This window comes from Ambystoma mexicanum, chromosome 8 (assembly GCF_040938575.1).
Source record: "Ambystoma mexicanum isolate Mex_15411 chromosome 8, UKY_AmexF1_1, whole genome shotgun sequence".
In the NCBI taxonomy this organism is placed as follows: Eukaryota; Metazoa; Chordata; class Amphibia; order Caudata; family Ambystomatidae; genus Ambystoma; species Ambystoma mexicanum.
The window spans coordinates 1,296,618,410-1,296,637,295 of record NC_090929.1 but is presented as its reverse complement, the minus strand read 5'-3'; the positions used below and the strand labels follow the sequence as shown (position 1 = coordinate 1,296,637,295).

The window sequence follows — 18,886 nt, the reverse complement described above, 5'->3', positions numbered from 1 at the left end:
ACTGAATACATAGATGTATGTCTCTCAATGACCCTATGTCCCCTTATTTTTGTTTGCACCCCTGATGCCCCAAGACCTACTATCCATTCATTGTAGTGTGTAAAGACACAGTGAAATCTGACTGCTTATGTTGCCTAGTTATTCTCTTTCTGGAACTTGAGGTAGAAGTGCCAACCATGTCAACCAAATAAATACAAATTCAAACTCATATCTCTTCTTAGTCCATCCCCACCCGACATGAGCCTTTATTCAATTTAACACCTCCCTCCGATTACATATCTCTGTAACATCACATTGTAACTTAAATTACTTTGCAAACATTTCTAAGTAGCTTTATGAATACCTATTAATTTCCATGTATGATGGTGTCTATCACTTCCTCCTTCAGATTCATCCTTGACACACCCACAGCTCCCAAACATACATTGGGAATACCCACCTTTGCTGGTCTTAGAGTTAGCCAATAGAAAATAACTTGAAAGGATTTGCAGGCACATTCATATTCACTAGCATCTGGTCCACAATTGTCCATTTGTGAATTACTCCAAGAAAAGGTTTCATGAATCAGGCCCTACATTTTGCGCTATCTGAACTGTGCATTTTCAAATGTTTCTGATTTGGTCCTGATTACTGAAACAGTTTTGAAGATTGTGCAATTATTGTTTGCTGTGGTTTCATTAATTATTTGATTGGGGTACACTAAATAATTTACAAGTAAACAGTTTTACTCTTGATTACAAAGATTATCAATGCCAAACTCAGATTTATAATTTGTGACATATATCATGAGCCGCGTCTCTGAACACGCTAATGAATGCTTTCTTTGTTTTTACAATGAAAGCAATGAATAGGATGATTTGGAGTTTCCTTTGATTATGTATCATCGATAGTTTAATTCTAACTAAAGCTCTACAATAAAACGTATGACATTTGACCTTGTATATCCAGAGAAAACTTTGGGATTGTTTCCAGCAGTTTCAACTACCCGAACATAAACAACTTTTATTGGTAAAGGTACCTTTCTATACACATTACTTACATTTTTTATGCATATACAATTTACAGCAATTCTTCTTAGTGTCTGTCCTAGTTTTTCTATACTCTGTGGCTGTGTGTACTGTAGTTATTACATTGACTTGCTGTTTGGGCACTATGTAACATGTTTCAGTGCTTATATACGTATACTTGATTTTCATCAGGTGATTTGTTCTTCCCTCGTTCTACTAAAATTGGGAAATGTGTTACTTATTTTTACTCCGACTCCAACCACGGTCACAAGCCAGCTTTGCCTCATATACAATATATAAACCTGCTATAGGTCCTCATGATCAAAATAAATGTATTGTGTATTATAATGTACCATTATAGATCATTGTATGTGAATAGCACATGACAGTATATTAGAAGAATACTTGAAGTTGTTTGAGCACAATATAGGATGCAGACAGGGAACTTTTTTATGAATGAGATTTATTGAGAATAGAATCATTGGATTTAAGTAAAATATGTAGACGTGTTCTGCATCCACTTGAAGTCAACCCATTGGTAATAAAATAGTTACATTTCATAAACTATTTCAATCATGCATGTTTTGGGATTCTTGTAATATTAGTTAACTGCTAATCAATTTGCACTAGCTTAATTCTTTTTTGTTACGTAGCCAATGAAAGTTCATGCTTATGCTAATGTACATTGTATTTTTTCTAGGTATTCGGGTGAATATAATGATCATACATATATAATTACTTTTTTTACAACGTGCTTCATATTGCCATTAATGGTCATCTTCATATCTTATGGGAAACTAATGCGAAAACTAAGAAAGGTGAGTGCTGTTTTAAAAATACAAAATGCCAAATTAACTATTGTAATTGCATTTCAACATTAGGACGCAATTTGCAAACCAGATAAACTTTACAAAAATGTTCATTTGTGAATTAAAACTGTGTAAAACATATCACCATGGTTGCTCTTTTTAGACAATTGCAGAATACCAGACAACTTGGCATTTGTTGATATTAAGTAACCAAGGTGTAAATTATTCAGGTGAAGTATGTGCAACATGTATTTCTACTGCATTGGATTCACATTTTTTGCTACAAGTATTTTGCTTCTGTTTTCATTTTCTAATAATAAGCCACTCACAGATTCTTAGATAGGAGCAGGGCGTTATTCTTGCAGTAATTGGTCATATTTAATTTAATGGAACCATGTTTCAGATCTGATTAGGGAAATTTCAAAGGCAAATGCCTGATTATCATTCAGGGAAATACAGATAGTTTGAAGGCAAACTAAAGAAGTGAAAAAGCAGTATTTGAAGGTATCCAGTCATTTTTTCAAAAAAAAAATGTCAAAATCCAATTATGTCGAAAAGATTTTGCCGAAATGTTTTTTTTCAAACGTCTTTTTTTTTTTTAGTTTATAGATTTTGGGTTTGTTTCGTTAGTAAAAAAAAGGGTTAAAAAAATGGGGGTTTGGGGGGAACCCCCCATTTAAAAAATCAATTAAAAAAAAGACATTTGAAATATTTTTTTTAGGTGAAATGTTTTCGACATAATGACATTAAAAAAAATTCATTTGAAATAATCACTATAAACCGTATTACAAATAGTAAAACGATATCAGTGCTCAATGTTTTATATTACCAATTTATGGCCAGGAAGTGAAGGGCTATAGCATCATCTTGGTGAGCTGAAGCTGGGTCATTGAGCTGAAGCTGGGTCACTGGAGATCGATAGAGAATTACCTGACATTCCAAAATGTTTAATTCCACAGATGATGTGCTGTTTGCTTTCACCACAAAGAATCTTCTCTGTTAGTCGTTTTCTCTCAAAATACTTCACAGGGCAATCAATTGGCCAGACTCCTGGTAGAGATTTCAGTTAAGGTGACACCTAGATAAACAGTGTTGGTAATGCATCCCACTGCAACTCAGATACACCAACATAATTTGCACAGAAGTTGTTATTTTAATGTAGATTCTTAATTAATCTTTCTTTCGATAAATAAATGAGCAAAAATGTATTTAGTAAGATAAAACTGCATAGGAAATCTAGTCCAGATATGAAGGAAAATCTGCCCAACTGCCAGATATAATGAAAGGATCTTTGTGCAGTTATGACCAAAGGGCCAAGAGTTGCTTCAAGCTACAATGTGATTAAGAATAAAGGGCACTCCAAGTTCTCCTATTGTAGCAGATTGGAATCAACTGGAGCATCAAGCAGGCATTCAAAATCTCCCCATCAGGGGGCACAGGCAACCACAGTCCTTTTAAAATGGCAAGTTGTGTAGAGGATAGGAGGAACAACATAGGCAAAAACATCAACAACATCAGGAGGAGACTAAAGAGGCAAACCAAAGTTGTGGCATGGTACAGTATTTGTTGCATCAAATGAATCTCCACTACAGATTGATGGGCACAGGATTAGAACCGCCACAGGTGACTCATAGAGAGAGATAGAGAGAGAGAGAGAGAGAGAGAGAGAGAGAGAGAGAGAGAGAGAGAACAAACATGATGGGACATGCAGTGCAAAGGCCCTAGAGGAGAGCCTTGAAACATTGTAACTTTGGGAAAACCAGGCCAAACCAGAAAACCAAAGAAGCAATAAAGAAAGATAACTGAATTCTGAACTATATATCTCAGGACATGCATGGTTACTTAAGTCTAAGACATATTTGGCATATTCATCCTAACATTTGTGTTAAGTGTCTAAATCTAAGAATCAATGCAAGAGTTCAAGACTAACAGGCCGATTAATGGAATTAATGTGCGCCAAAAATTTCAGCGAAAGCCTGCGAAAGCGTGTGAATCGCAGTGCCAATGCGAAAATCTCAGCGAAACCCGCACACAGCGATTCATGGAAGTCCGTGTGCGTGGAAATCCATGGATGTTCGCCAAAATCCTGTTCAGCGCACGCTGGCGCACACGCCTTCAAACAGCGTGTGCTAAGCGCACAGCGAAAGCGCAGATAGCGTGGCGCACGCAACAAAAGTAGGCGTAACACGGGACGTGACACGCGGAATGGGGAACAATGCGTGAAAATGTGGGCGTCACGGGGGAAGTACAGGAGGCAAGTGCGCGGAACGCCCACACGCTCGCCTACAACACGTATTCATGGAATCAAACGGGGCTAACGCGTGCACCAAAAAAGACGCGCTAATCCAGAAACACGTAAGCCAGCAGGAAGCAGGCATACGTGGACCCGCGCAGCATAAAAGCCCGCGCAAACAACAAACAAGCACAGACGCCAGGATGAATATACCGTTCCTAGCAGCAGCGGTCGTGGGATACCGCAGGAGGAGGAGGAGGATAGTCAGGCCCAGAATTTTCACACCCAGAACCAGCCTTTTTGGGATGCCTGATGACCAGGTGTATGGGAGGTACAGGTTTCCACCTCACATAATACTCGACCTGGTGAGTGAGTTGGAGGATGACCTCACATCACCCACCCTGTGCTCCCAAGCACTCAGCCCCTGGAGAAGGTCCTAAATGTACTGCACTTCTTGGCCACTGGATCATTTCAGCGGACAAGTGCCATAGTGGGGGGGGTGTCACAGGCCATGCAGTCACACTGCCTGCACCAGGTGTTGGGCATTATGACTGCACGCCCATCAGTCTTCAGACACATATACCTGCCCAGAACACCTGCCGAAAGACAGGCTGTCGTCCAGGATTTTTACGGGGTGGCACACTTCCCCAAAGTGCTAGGTGCCATTGACTGCACCCATGTGGCTCTACGTCCTCCCAGGGCATCTGAGCACATCTATAGAAACCGCAAGCACTGGCATTCCATCAACGTCCAGGTAGTATGTGATGCCAAGGGAATCATCACCTCATTATATGCCAACTATCCAGGGTCCACCCACGACAGTTTCATTTACAGAATGTCAACCCTAAACTGGGACCTAGAAGCTGGGCGGCATGGCGCTACATGGCTGCTTGGTGAGTATAAATGCCACAGCACATGCATGCATGTCAGATACTGAGTAATGTCACAACCCCACTAATGATACCCATCACCACCTCTCCAGGGGACAGTGCCTACCCTCTGAGCACCCACATGATGACGCCAATCGCCAATTCGGAACCCCACCACGCCACCCGAGGTACGATACAACACAGCCCATATTGCAACCCAGGGCATAGTGGAGCGCACATTCGGAGTGCTCAAGTCACGCTTTCGCTCCCTTGACCGTTCTGGCAGGCAGCTGTTATACGCTCCCCCAGTAGTGTGCAGGATCATAGTGGCAGCATGTGTCCTGCACAACGTTGCAACACGCCGGAGCCTGCCGGTGGACATGGTGGTGCCCCCACATCCCCAACCACATGCACGCCCGCTGCGCATGGGAGGGGAAAGGGCACGGGGTGAGGCAGCCCGTACGCAGCTGGTGGCTAATTACTCCACCTAAAATCACACCCCTGTGGAGTGCACACAGACCTGGCACATACCAGCTGACAATCAATGATGATGACATAAGGGACAGTCAACTGTCACAACCATACCAGCCTGAGATTGGTCACCTGGAAGTGTTACATTATGTGCATCCCTACCTACACAAACACCACCAATGCTGTGTCATCAAAAGACACTTCTATGCTGCTAAATTCATGACCCCCTTGCAAAATACAACATGACAACGGCGCCAGGTCACCCAACCCCTCCCCAGCTCCGCCACCCAACACACCATGGCATGTCATGCTATGTGAAAGCAAACAAAGCAATCCCCAAAACTTGATACAAGTGTCACAAAGTATACTGTCCCTAATGGAAACTGGCCACACACAATATGCTCCCAGTAATGTAGAACTAACAACACACATGACCAAATACTTACCATACAATGCAGCAACACAACCTCAAACATAGGAAAAACATGACAGTACTAAGTTAAAGTAGTCGTAGTCTTACAACCTGAATATGCCACCACATCTACCCCTTCCAACTGTAGTGTTGCAGCCTTCCAAATTTGTCAGTGTACTGCATAGAACATGAACTCCATCTCCAAAGTAGATGGCCTTGCGAAGACATGAGGAATGAACCTGCAAATTTGTAGGGAGACATGGAAGCACAAGCACATATCAATACACCATGTAGTGTACAATACAACAACAATATCCACTAGGAATGTATACACAGTATTGACTACAGAATGCCCACACAGCTCATGGGAGTCCAACGTCACTGTGTACTTCACTGTCACTTGGGCACACCCTTTGCAAGCCCATGGAAACGGGAAGCAGGAGGTGTGTGTGTCTCACGAACCCAAGCATCTAGCCCAAACTCAGGACAAGCCTGCATGTGCCCAGCTGGAATACAGTGGATGCCCACGGGAGCCACACAAGGCAACACAATGTAAAACTTTAAAAAAATAAAAAATAAAAAATGGCCATGTGGGGGCAAGGGGGTGGAGGGGGCACCCAGGAGGTCCGAGCACAGGGTGCGCACCAACAGCTACCTGTGTGGGTGTTGGGAAAAAAACACCTCCATGGGCTCCTGGCCTGCACAGCTACGCTATTGTGGGAGAATTGCTGCTGTCGCTCTCATCACCCTCTGCTGCTGCATCAGGAGGTGGTGGTGCTTTGGGAGGCAGCCCACGCAAAGCCCTGGTATGGTCCTCCATGGCAGCAAGCATGCGGGTATTGAAGGTCTGATTTTGGAGGATTAAAGTGCGGAGATCCCCATGCACCACCTCACGGGTTGCATGCATTTCTGCACGCATGGCCTCCCGTGATGTCAGGATCTCCTCATGTGTTGCCTGCATCTCAGCGAACATGTGAGCCGCTCCAGATGCTGTTCTGTCCTGAAATTTGTGGAAGCCTCAAGGTCAAGAAGAGTCTCCCTGAAGTTATGAAGTTCTTCCCTCAAGGCTTCCCTGTGGGCCTGGGACTCTATTGAGATGGATTGGTGCAGAGTCTCCAGTGCCGCCTGTCGGTCCCTGTTGGACGCCAACATGTCTTCCCTGTGTGATTGGCAAATGGAGTCTGTTGCCTGCTGTAGTAGCTCCATCTGCCTTTCAGGGGGGACACTAAAAGTGGCAACCCTCTCCATTGCTTGAGCCATCATCTCAACTGATGCTGCCTGTTGGGTTGCCATACCGTACATGGATTGTTCCCATACGGTATTGCCTGGTGGGGTACGGCCACCGCGTCGGCGGGCACCACACCTGTTTGGGGCAAGGTGATCTGCGCCTTGCTGTGCCGGCACTGCCTGAGGCTGCAGGAATGCATTCCCCCTCTGATCTGCTGGCCCAGGAACAGAATCAGATGTTGTGGAGTGTGACCCTGCATCTGTAACCGCCAAAGGCAGACTTACCAACACTGACATCCCCATAGAGGGTTCTACCCCTGGTGCAGGTGGATTGGACAGAACAGAATCCCTGCCAGAAACACTTACCTGCGACGGCACATAGGTCTCATCATCCGAATCAGCACCTGAATAGAGGTCTGGGGAGGTGCACCCAGAGACACCCCTGGACAGAATGGCCTGCAGCAAGATTGGGTTCTCACCCACCACCACACCACGTCCCCCACTGGTGCCGGTCGTACCTGAGAATCCTCCTGGGTCTGCACCATCTCCTCAACCTCAACAGCATCAAGTGCGTCATCCCCTGCAAAAACATGAAAGACAAAAAATGGAAACAGGCATTAGCACCATAGCACACAAATAGGCCTGACAAGCTACAGAACCAGTACATGATTTACACATGTCCCACATGACTATAACCCTCCCATGCATGCACTGTCACTGAGTTTGAAGGGGAGGCTAAAGGCAGACACTGATGACACCAAGATGGAAGAGCAACACATTTGCTGCATGCTGGGTAGCACTGCCATCACACATTGGCCTGTGAGTGGCATGTCCAATGCACATACATGACACATGCCATCACACAGATGGCATGTACCATAGCCATGGTACATTCCACAAGTACATCCATATGTCAGTGAATGAGTACTGTCAGCCATCCATGTGAGATGGGCATGATGAGATGAAAAATGCTACATAGTGTGACAAAATACACATGTGCCACACACTGCAACACATCCAGTGTACAAAAATACAGTGATTGCAGGCCGATGTACACATCAATGGTTGTGCACTTCAACATGACAGGAAACAACTATCATGTTCCACATTCAAACAGGCCCCAAAAATGTATGTGATCAGGCCAATACTCAATCAGCCTGAATGGTCAAATCATTCACCTAACAAGGTAACATATGTGGGCCAATGTGGGGTTCATCAATGACAGAAGCATGTCACATATGTGACAATAGGGCTGAGGAATGCATAGCAAAAGTGGGAGAATTGGAACAATCAGCGTGAACGAACACTGAAAAATACAAACAATGTTGTTGCAAGATGCCACTTCAAGGGCAACTGCCGTAATGATGCGCTAAATTACTACTGTGGGCAGAAGGGATACTGTCACACCCAAATCCAAGGACGCTGAATGTTTTGGATGAAGCACATGGGTGACCCATACCACTCAGGCACACACACCCTCACCTGGCACTCAATCAGAACCCGTCACCCAAACAACCTACACATGGATTACACACACATGCATGGGCACTCACCGGACAATGCGTTATAATCAGGTAGTTCTCCCACACCTTGGATCTGTTCCTCTGTGACGAAGGCCCCAGCAACAGACTCATGTTCAGTGAGTTTGTTGTCCTCTGGTGGAGACCCACCGCCAGTCACCAGAGTAGCAGCATGATTTGAGGCCAGCTTGTTCTTTGCTCTGCGTTTCAGGTCATTCCATCGCTTGTAGCAATCATCAGCTGTGCGCCTCACAAATCCAAGGGCACTTATGCGGTCCGCGATGGTCTGCCAGTGTGCCCTACGTTGACTAGGTGTGGTCTTGCACCCTGGAGTCACCAACATTTCACGGCTATGTGCTGACACATAGGTCACAAGTGCATCAAGTTCCGGGTCATTAAAGCTAGGCTTCCTTGACGTGCCGGAGTGTGTAGCCGTGTCTGGGGTCTCAGCCTTTTGTGCCAGAGCACCCTTCTTCGTCTTTTTTGAAGGTGGAGCGGAGCCAGGGTGGCTTACGCTGCTCTGGTCAGTAGGGGCAGAAGCACCGGTGTACTGGGTAGTAGGAGTGTGGGAATGCACAATGACCATAGGTCTTGGTGCAGGCATTGGTTGCAAGGTGTTGTTGGCAGGGGGAACGTCAGTTTGATGGACCTGGACCGACACTGTCCTGGCTGGGAGAGTCAGAGCTGGGGCGGATGGAGCTGCAGCTGCCCCTGCAGCCTCCCCACCCTGCCTTCTTGGGGCAGCAGATGACATAGCTGCCCCAGATCCACGTGGCTTGGTGACAGCAACTTGCCCCGCCACACGTGGCCTAGACTTGCTGACCTGGAAGTCAGCCTGGGAGTCATCCTGTGCCAGGTCAGGTGCCACAATGGGCTGGTCCAACAAGGGCTGAGCTGGGATGGTCTCAGCCACGTTTCCCTCAATCATGGGGGGGCATGGGTGTCCCTGATAGGTCCTCCACACATGGGGGTATAGAGGCACCCTGAAAATCCCGGCCACGTCCCCTACCGCCCACCACGTCCACCTTTTGAAGGTCGGCCACCTTTGCCTCCCTTACCGCTTGGTCGCCTCCCAACCATGGCACTGATGTTGTTGTGCGTATGGGAGGAGCAGTAAACTATTGTCCTGGGCAATTGGGGGTAAAAGGGGTAGGGTACTAGATGGAATTCGTACCCTAGTGCACTAACAAGGCTGTCTGTGACCCCTGGGGGAAGATGACCGGTCACGCAACGCACAGGCAGCCCAAAAACAAAAACTAACGTGCACTCAACCCCTAGTAGACCACGTGCGTGGAAAAATGAACCCGCACTACGCTATGGCACCCAGAAACACAAAAATAAGCGTACGCGTAATACACGCAGCCTACAATGACCTCTGAAGGGGTACGCGACACACGGGGCAAGCACAGTTGGTAAAAACGTGCGCGACTCACCGCCTGCCTGGAAAAAAAACGTGAAAAAGAAGCGCATGTGCGCGTTGGCAACACCCCCGCCAAAAGAAGAATTGTACGCTGTCTGAGGAGACAGGACAAAAGGAGAAGTGAACGCTGTTTGAGGAAACAGGCCCAAAAAATGAAGAAAAATGAAAGCTGTCAGAGGTAACAGGGAGTAAGAACTAGAAACGCTGTGAAGTAATCGCGTGTGAACCGACAAGAAGTACAGATTTCACCCACTCGCTCTCCATGAAAAGCACGTTCAAGGAAATGGCATCCTACACGTAGCTTTTAAACCGGCCCACGGGTACACGTCATATATGCTTGTACACGGGCCCTTTACTCCAATTACACGCGATGACACTCGGACGTGCAGTTTTTCCACGTGGGCTCTGTCATCACGTGCTATGAGGGAAACACCCCCGCGTGTCACATCACAGACGCGCATACACGCTAAAGGCCTTTGGTCCAATGAAACCACGTACGTGTGCTGACACGCTTACGCGCTAAGGGCCTTTCCTCGAATTACATGCAGATGTGCAAGATTTTTACGTGCCAAATCACTCCGTATCAAGCTGGCCATGCAACAACACACGGAAGACCACGCTCCTGCCCAGAAGGCCGAATTACTGCCCCCCAGAGCCCCGAGCACGCTCCCACCTGCCATCTGCTGCTGCCTGACTGCCTGCTGCCCACGTGCCCTGCTATTTGCTGCCTGCACATCAGCCAGGGGGGCAGTTGCTGTGACCACCCCTGCTGGAACCAAAGACTCCCGACTGGTATACCATCGCTCCACAGCCCAGTCCCAGGACCCAGTTGCCCACCCACTCCTGCCTCTGGGGTTGCCATGTCGGGCACAACATCATCTGGCACCACTGGCAACCCCCAGCCAGAGAGGCAGAGGGCCACCAGCTTCACTGCCACCGAAGTTGGTGTCCTGGTGGAGCAAGTCCTGGGGCAGTATGATGCCCTCTTCAGAAGTTTGTGCGCCGACAAGGAAGGACAGACCAGGATCTGGATGGACATCATGACTGCCATCAACGCGGAGGGGGTGGCAGTCCGCGACTTACAACATGTCAAGAAGCACTGGGAGGACTTCAGGTCCAGGACCCTCAACAAGGCCCAGCGCCTCTTTAAGGCAGCGGATGCTAAGGGGCGTCGGGGCCACCTGTCGGAACACCAAATGAGGGTCCTGGAATGCATATGCCCAGTGCTCCACGTCCAGGTCCTTGAGAGGCAGACCCATCTGGAGTCGAGCGGGAAGTATACATGCATACTGATTGTACGCTGTGCGTGTCGTGGTGTGCCTGTAGTGGGCAGGTTGCACATGTGTTTTTGTATGGCCATGTATGGATGTGTATGTACAGGGGGGTGATGCTGACACATGCAAGTCCTCTCATGTGTGAGACAAATGGATGGTGTATTTGTGAGTAAGCATGCAGGCCAAATGCAGATGTGGGAGCACCCATGTTTGAAATTCTGTGTATGTACGTTGGCATGGTTGTGGTGTCACACATGGATGGTGGTTCCTACTGCATGTATCTGCATTGTGTACATGTGTGTGTATTTGACAAGTGTGCAACTGTGAAGCAACTTGGATGCATGTGACACTGACATGTTGAAGGCTGATTGCCAGATGTGACATGGATGGCGATCTCATCACTGTGACAGTTGGTGGACATGTACACATGCATGTAAGTGTGGTGGTGTGTGTTCATGTGTTGTGCACTCCCCGTGTTTCATGTGACGTCAGGCTCACCTTCGGATTCTCATGCTGTCGTATGTGTATGGATGGTGCTGGCTGGTGCGATATGGCTGTGGAATTGCTCATGTGTGTGAGTTGAAATGACATGTGTGTTGGGGATTGTGATGCCATGTCTGAAGTTTGACACTGCCACTTATGTGCTACTGTCATGTGTGTATCAGTCCATTGTACAGTGCCCTGATGCCTGTGTTCTTTCTCTCCCTGTCTGCAGCGTCAACTGATGAAGAGGGCGGAGAGGGTGCTGTGGAGCACAGCGGCAGGGATCGCAACGCCAGCCGGAGACGCAAGGCCCGGCTCCCCTCCCAAGTTGTCATCTCATCAGGGAGTGAGGAGTCCCAGGCCGCAGATGCCGAGGGTAGGTCCAAGAGGCGGAGGTCGGAGTTGGACTCCTCGGCAGCAGAAGGGGCAGCTGAGACCCCACAGGGTCCGACGGAGGAAGATGGCACGGAGTCATCCAGGTTGGTGGGGAGTTTGGTGGAGGAGGAGGCCGTGGAAGGGACAGATACAGGGTCGGGAGGTGGGGATTCCACTGGTGCTAGTGGTGCAGTGGAGGGGCTGTGACAGGAGGCAGCACAGGCTGCTGCTGAGGTGCCTGTGTGTAATCCTGTCCCCGATCCTGTGACTGCATCATCCTGCACCAGCAGGGATGCCTACGTCCAGACCCGTTTTCAGGGAGGGGATCCGCTTACAACAACTGGCCTTCCTCTCCCTGCGGACGTGGCTATCCGGGACCGGGTTGAGCCTGTCCTGAGTGGGATGGCATTGCGTCAACGGGGCATGCAAGGTGACCTGCAGTGTTTTCGTGAGGACACTGCAGGTCATCTCGAATGTCTCATTGGCCGCGTTGACCTACTGGGACAGGTCACCAGGGCCGGATTCCTCCGTTTGCTGGACCTTGTTCCGACCCCCTCCTCACCTGAACCCCCTATGCGCCAGTCGTCCTCCATGCCATCTTCCCACCCATGTATCACCTGGGTACCCTGTGGAGCTGCCTCTGACCCTGCGGCCAGGCTGGTGGAGGAAATATCCCTGCCACAGTCGGGAGTCGGACGTCCAGCAGGGGTGGCCACCTCGACAACTGCACCCCAGCCGGAGGAGGACGTGCAGGCAGCAAGAGCCAGGGCAGAGGCACAGGCACAGCAGCAGCAGCAACAAGGTGGGAGCCATGGTGGCTCAGGGCCTTCAACATCAGAGGGGCAGGCATCGGCCAGAGGGCAGGAGCACCCAGGACTGGAAGTGTCTTCCGTGTGGCAGCAGTTAGGCCATGCTATAGATGCGGAGCGGCAGCGGGCGGAAGAAGCACGGCTCACGATGGTCAGGGCAGAGAACTCCATGCGTAGGGCTCTGAGGCGGGCCGAGTAGCATGTTAGTTCCATGTGTGGGATTCCCTCATTGGGTTGATGCATGTGAAAATGTGGGTTTACACAATCAATGCCAACCAGTGTATGTGTGTGACGGACATGTGTTGATGTAAATAGTTGACTTTTGGTTTGTGTCTTGAGATAGGCATGTCAGTGTGGGGTGGATTGGGAAATCATTGCGTCTCAAGAATGGGGTGGTGTGAAGTGTTTTTTTTTTTGGTGTAGAAGTGGGCATGATTGTGCATCATTATTTTGTGTATGGGGGACATGGGTGGGGGCCTTCTGGCAGGTGCCCCTGACTGCTGGGGGGTGGGGGTGCAGGGGGACATGGGTGGGGGCCTGCTGGCAGCTGCCCCTGACTGCTAGGGGTTGGGGGTGCAGGGGGACATGGGTGGGAGCCTGCTGGCAGGTGCCCCAGACTGCTGGGGGGTGGGGGTGCAGGGGGACATGGGTGGGGGCCTTCTGGCAGGTGCCCCACACTGCTGGGGGGCGGGGGTGCAGGGGGACATGTGTGGGACATGAGTGGGGGCCTGCTGGCAGGTGCCCATGACTGCTGGGGGGTGGGGGTGCAAGGGGACATGAGTTGGTGATCAGTGGTGCAAGCTGACATGTGGCTTGGCTGGGGATGGGCTGCCTGCGGGACATGACAAGGGGTGCGGGGTAGTCCCCTGTGGTGTGGGCTGCCTGCAGGGGCTGTGGAGGGTGTAGAGGGAACACCTGGGAAGACCCACACTGCCAATTCATGTGTAGGACTCCCCGCGCACCCCTGAAATACACGTACCCCACTCGCACAGGGCCTATTGCATGTGAGACTTCCCACGCACCCCCGAAATACACGTACCCTGCTCAAATCGCGTGATTTTCACGTGAAAGATTTCCCGCGCACCCCCGAAATACACGTACCCTGCTCAAATCGCATGTGAAACTTCCCGCGCACTCCTGAAATACACTTACCCCACTCGCACAGGGCCTATCGCGTGTGAGACTTCCCGTGCACCCCCGAAATACACGTACCCTGCTCAAATCGCATGTGAGACTTCCCGCGCACCCCCGAAATACACGTACCCTGCTCAAATCGCGTGTGAGACTTCACGCAAACCCCAGTTATGCACGTACCCTGCTCAAATCGCGTTTGAGACTTCACGCGAACCCCAGTTATATACGTACCCTGCTCAAATCGCGTGTGAGACTTCACGCGAACCCCAGTTATACACATACCCCACTCGCACAGGGCCAATCGCGTGTGAAACTTCCCGCGCACCCCTGAAATACACGTACCCCACTCGCACAGGGCCTATTGCGTGTGAAACTTCCCGCGCACCCCTGAAATATACATACCCCACTCGCACAGGGCCTATCGCGTGTGAAACTTCCCGCACACCCCTGAAATACACTTACCCCACTCGCACATGGCCTATCGCGTGTGAGACTTCCCGTGCACCTCCGAAATACACGTACCCTGCTCAAATCGCGTGTGAGACTTCACGCGAACCCCAGTTATACACGTACCCCATTCACACAGGGCCTATCGCGTGTGAAACGTCCCGCGCACCCCTGAAATACACGTACCCCACTCGCACAGGGCCTATCGCATGTGAGACTTCCTGTGCACCCCCGAAATACACGTACCCTGCTCAAATCGCGTGTGAGACTTCCCACGCACCCCCGAAATACACATACCCTGCTCAAATCGCGTGTGAGACTTCACGAGAACCCCAGTTATACATTTACCCCACTCGCACAGGGCCTATCGCGTGTGAAACTTCCCACGCACCCCTGAAATACACATACCCCACTCGCACAGGGCCTATCGCGTGTTAGACTTCCCGTGCACCCCCAAAATACACGTACCCTGCTCAAATTGCGTGTGAGACTTCCCACCCGCACCCGAAATACACGTACCCTGCTCAAATCGCGTGTGAGACTTCACGCAAACCCCAGTTATACACGTACCCCACTCGCACAGGGCCAGTCGCGTGTGAAACTTCCCGCGCACCCCTGAAATACATGACCCCACTCGTACAGAGCCTATTGCGTGGGAAACTTCCTGTGCACCCCTGAAATACACGTACCCTGCTCAAATCGCGTGTGAGACTTCACGCGAACCCCAGTTATACATGTACCCCACTCGCACAGGGCCTATCGCATGTGAAACTTCCTACGCACCCCTAAAATACATGTACCCTGAACAAATCACGTGTGAGACTTCCCGCGAACCCCAGTAATACACGTTCCCCGCTTGCCATGTGCTGTGTGGCAGCCCTGTATACTGGTACAGGGTTAGCGCAGCCCTTTGCGCTGGATTGGGGATTTTGATGGCTTTTCCTTGCGCAAGGGGTGTTCTTGGGGGCGTAACTGGCGCTGCTGCAGTGTCGCTGCGCCACTGTGCGCCACAGCTGGTTTTGGTAGTTAAAATCCATGAATATGCTGTGCGCGGAAATGGATTTTAGCGCACGCGGCTGGCACAGAGATTCGCACGCGCACACTGTGTGCCAGCCGCGTGCGGCACTTGTGCGCTAATTTCTATGAATTACCGTGTAAATTCCATGAAGTGCGCAAGTATCTAAGTCTAATAATCATTGAAAGTGTTCCTCCTGAAATCTATGAAGTGCACAATTGTCTAAAGACAAGTGTGATTGAAGGCTGTGATCTGCATTGTTTCATGAATATGGAAGGCATTAGGTGATCAGGATAGTGCCATGGTGAAATCACTGGTTTTGGAGTCCATAGACCAATGGAAGAATACACAATATAACTGATTTGAATGCCAGCCTACCTTCTATTTAAACCCAATTCAAAATGGAATTGCAAAGTGGATTCTCGTGAGAAGCAGAACCAGGTCCAACAAATAAATCTATAACTCAGCAGGATGGCGACCAGAGGACTGAGTGTATAGTAAGTGTGCACCACAGACCACATAGCACCTGGGACAGATGGAGATAAAACAGGAGACTGGGATGGTGATTACTCATGGAACGAGGAGATGGGAGAGAAAAGGAAGCTTCTTGGACCTCAGAAAAAGAATCTGTAGACTCAAGCAGCAACCAACACCTTTATTTTAATAAACCAACCTGACATTTATTTGTTGGTCAGAACTTCTCATATCTTTTTTAATGTTATTAGAAGTGGGATCCTAATGACATTGAGAGAGGTCTGACATTCCGGTAAATAAAACATTCTTTGAATATTAATAAATTGACAGATACTGCAGTGGACCCCTCTCTGTGGTTCGTCACAATAGATCCTACAGCCCCAACGTCCTCTTCCAAAACCAAAATAAGTCACAGGACTATATGTAGTACATGGAATTGTAAGACTCCAGCTGAAGATAGGAGAATGGAACCAATTAATTTACAAATGGCTTTTCTTCAAGGCTGCTACGATCACAAAGCTCCAAGATCAGGACTGTTTTGAAGAGTGTTATAGGTGTTGGTGCTGGGGTAGTAGTCTGGGCATAGGGAAGGGATTGAGTCCTCCTATATCACCTCACCAATCAAACTTTGATATATCAATCGTTGACCATTTACCCAGTCTATTTGTGAGCAATTGGGTTAACCATGGGTAAAAGAGGAATTGACCCGATACGCTGAAATACAATCAGACTTCACCACATCCCAAAAGGAAGACCATCAACTGATTAACGTCTACAATGATGTGACTACGAAGAAGGAATAAAAAACAGAGCATATTGTTTTTTTCTGAGAAGAGGGGACTCATATATATATTGAATTATAATCCAAAATCTTTACAAGAAACCCTGCTGCCAATGGTTAGTCCTTATATGTTTGCTAAGATCAGTGATGGATTTGGACAAGTGCATCAAACAGCCAAAAAATAAGAAAAAATACAGGACAATTTTCTGAGTCACATCTACTGGCCAGGCATTTGTAACTCCATCAGAAGATCCTGCCAGACATGAGATTTTCCAAAAAACAGGTAATAAGCATGTGCCAAAGGCTTGGATGCAGCTGCTACAAATTATAGTACCATTCAAATGAATATCAATAAATATAATAGATCCTTAGAGCCGTATAAAAGGTGTTTCAGGAATATCTTGGTAATCCTCATCTACACTATGTAGGGAAGTCCGCTGCATGGGTTTAACGTCTGAAGTGGACATGAGCGCCAGGTACCACCAAGCACTACATAAAGCTGAGCCTAGTAGTGGTAAATGGTGTATCCCCCAGTCCATCAAACCTCTACCCAAGGCTATAGCACCAGCCGCATCAAAGAGTGACTCTAGGTTTCCTCTGGTTGCGATCCCTGATAACTTGAAACATTATTAGAGGGGACATCTCCATTAATGCAAGAATAGTTAGAGAGGTGCAATTATCTCAGCCACTCTCCATATGGCAGTGCACAGGAATGAAATACCACATTTACCTGACACTTGATTAATGACGGACAATGATCTGCTCCACAGAATGTCAGTAGCACAGATTGAATCTAAATATTTGACCGTGTTTCAAATAGGCCCATTCCACATGACCATGTACCACCAAAACTCGACATGAGCAACACCTGACACTTCAACACAATTAGAGCCCCAACACGAGTATTGTAATTGTAAACAGGTCAATACAATTGCATGTGGGTGGCTCAGATGGCACCAACGGAGGGATATAAGCCGTTGCATTTTTATGGCATAGTCATCGATAAATGGTGGCTATTGAGGAACATACAACAGGAGCAGATGAGAATGAGGTTGAAGAGAGGCAGCCTGAAGGAGCAGGTTGGTAAGAGTATCAAATGGGTGCTTGGAGATAAATTAAAGGAAAAGGTTGGAGAGAGATTAAAGTTAGAGAGTGGTTAAAGGTTGAGGTCAGAGAGAGAAGGAAGGAATATGTTGGAGAGAGAGGATAGTGGAGAAGGTTGGATAAAAGTTATGATATGATATGATGTCATTTATAACGTGCCTGTACACAAGTGTTTCTAAGTGCAGCAAGACAAGGAAGGGAAGACAGGGAGGACAAAACAAACAATGTTTTTAGGCCTTGTGTCATTCAGATTGTGCAAGTGTGAGACGCATACTGCAGGGCAGAGGGAGAGTGGAAGTGTCAGGGGGACGAGGGGGAAGTGCAATCAGGGCAGCAATGCTCTGAATAAATGCAGCCAGGGCAATGTGGCTCTCGGTAAGTGCCAGGAGGCAGGGGACAGTAGGGTTACAGATACAGCCCCAAAGTGTGTGGTACGCCTGGAGCTAGTGCAGGGGCTACTGGTCAAGGGGATCTGCTATGCGTGAGACTCTGAGGGTAACCAGGCAGCCAGTCAGCAGAGCATACAGGTTGGGCAGCAGGGGAGAGAGAGAGAGAGAGAGAGAAATCAGAAGCAAAGAGGAAGGTCATGAGCCTTTTCCTGAACTTCCAGTGGACCGGCACATCTTTAAGCGGGCACAGGGAGTCCATTCCAGAGAGAGACACCGACAGAGGAGAGAGATCTACTCGGCCACTCTTATTTTATTTTATTTATAGAGCGTAATAGACGAAAAGCCCGTAGGCCAAGGGGCGCTAAACAGGACATACATACAAAAAACACGAATAAGAGAAGTAGGAGAAGATGGTTATGAAACATCTAGTTCAGAGACTTAGCAGAAAAGTGCCATCTTCAGCCACTTCTTGAAGGCTGGGAGAGATGAGCATGCTCGCAGATTGAAGGGAAGCTCATTCCGGAGACCGGGGGCTGCATGTGGAATGACCCTCTTGTCATTCCCACATTCTCTCTCTCCCTGCAGAAGCGGCAGACCCTCAGAGAGTTTGGGGTGGCTGAGCGAAGGACTCAA

The 18,886-nt window shown here is 48.5% G+C and overlaps 1 protein-coding gene across 1 annotated transcript in view; it reads left to right on the top strand.

Annotated features, from left to right (window-relative positions):
- Window positions 1-18,886, top strand: part of LOC138472979 (vertebrate ancient opsin-like) — a 456,729-nt gene that overhangs the window by 332,683 nt on the left and 105,160 nt on the right. The window contains exon 3 of the mRNA XM_069611410.1: window positions 1,708-1,825. Within this exon, the coding sequence (XP_069467511.1) occupies window positions 1,708-1,825 (118 nt within the window). The remainder of the gene's footprint in view (window positions 1-1,707; window positions 1,826-18,886) is intronic.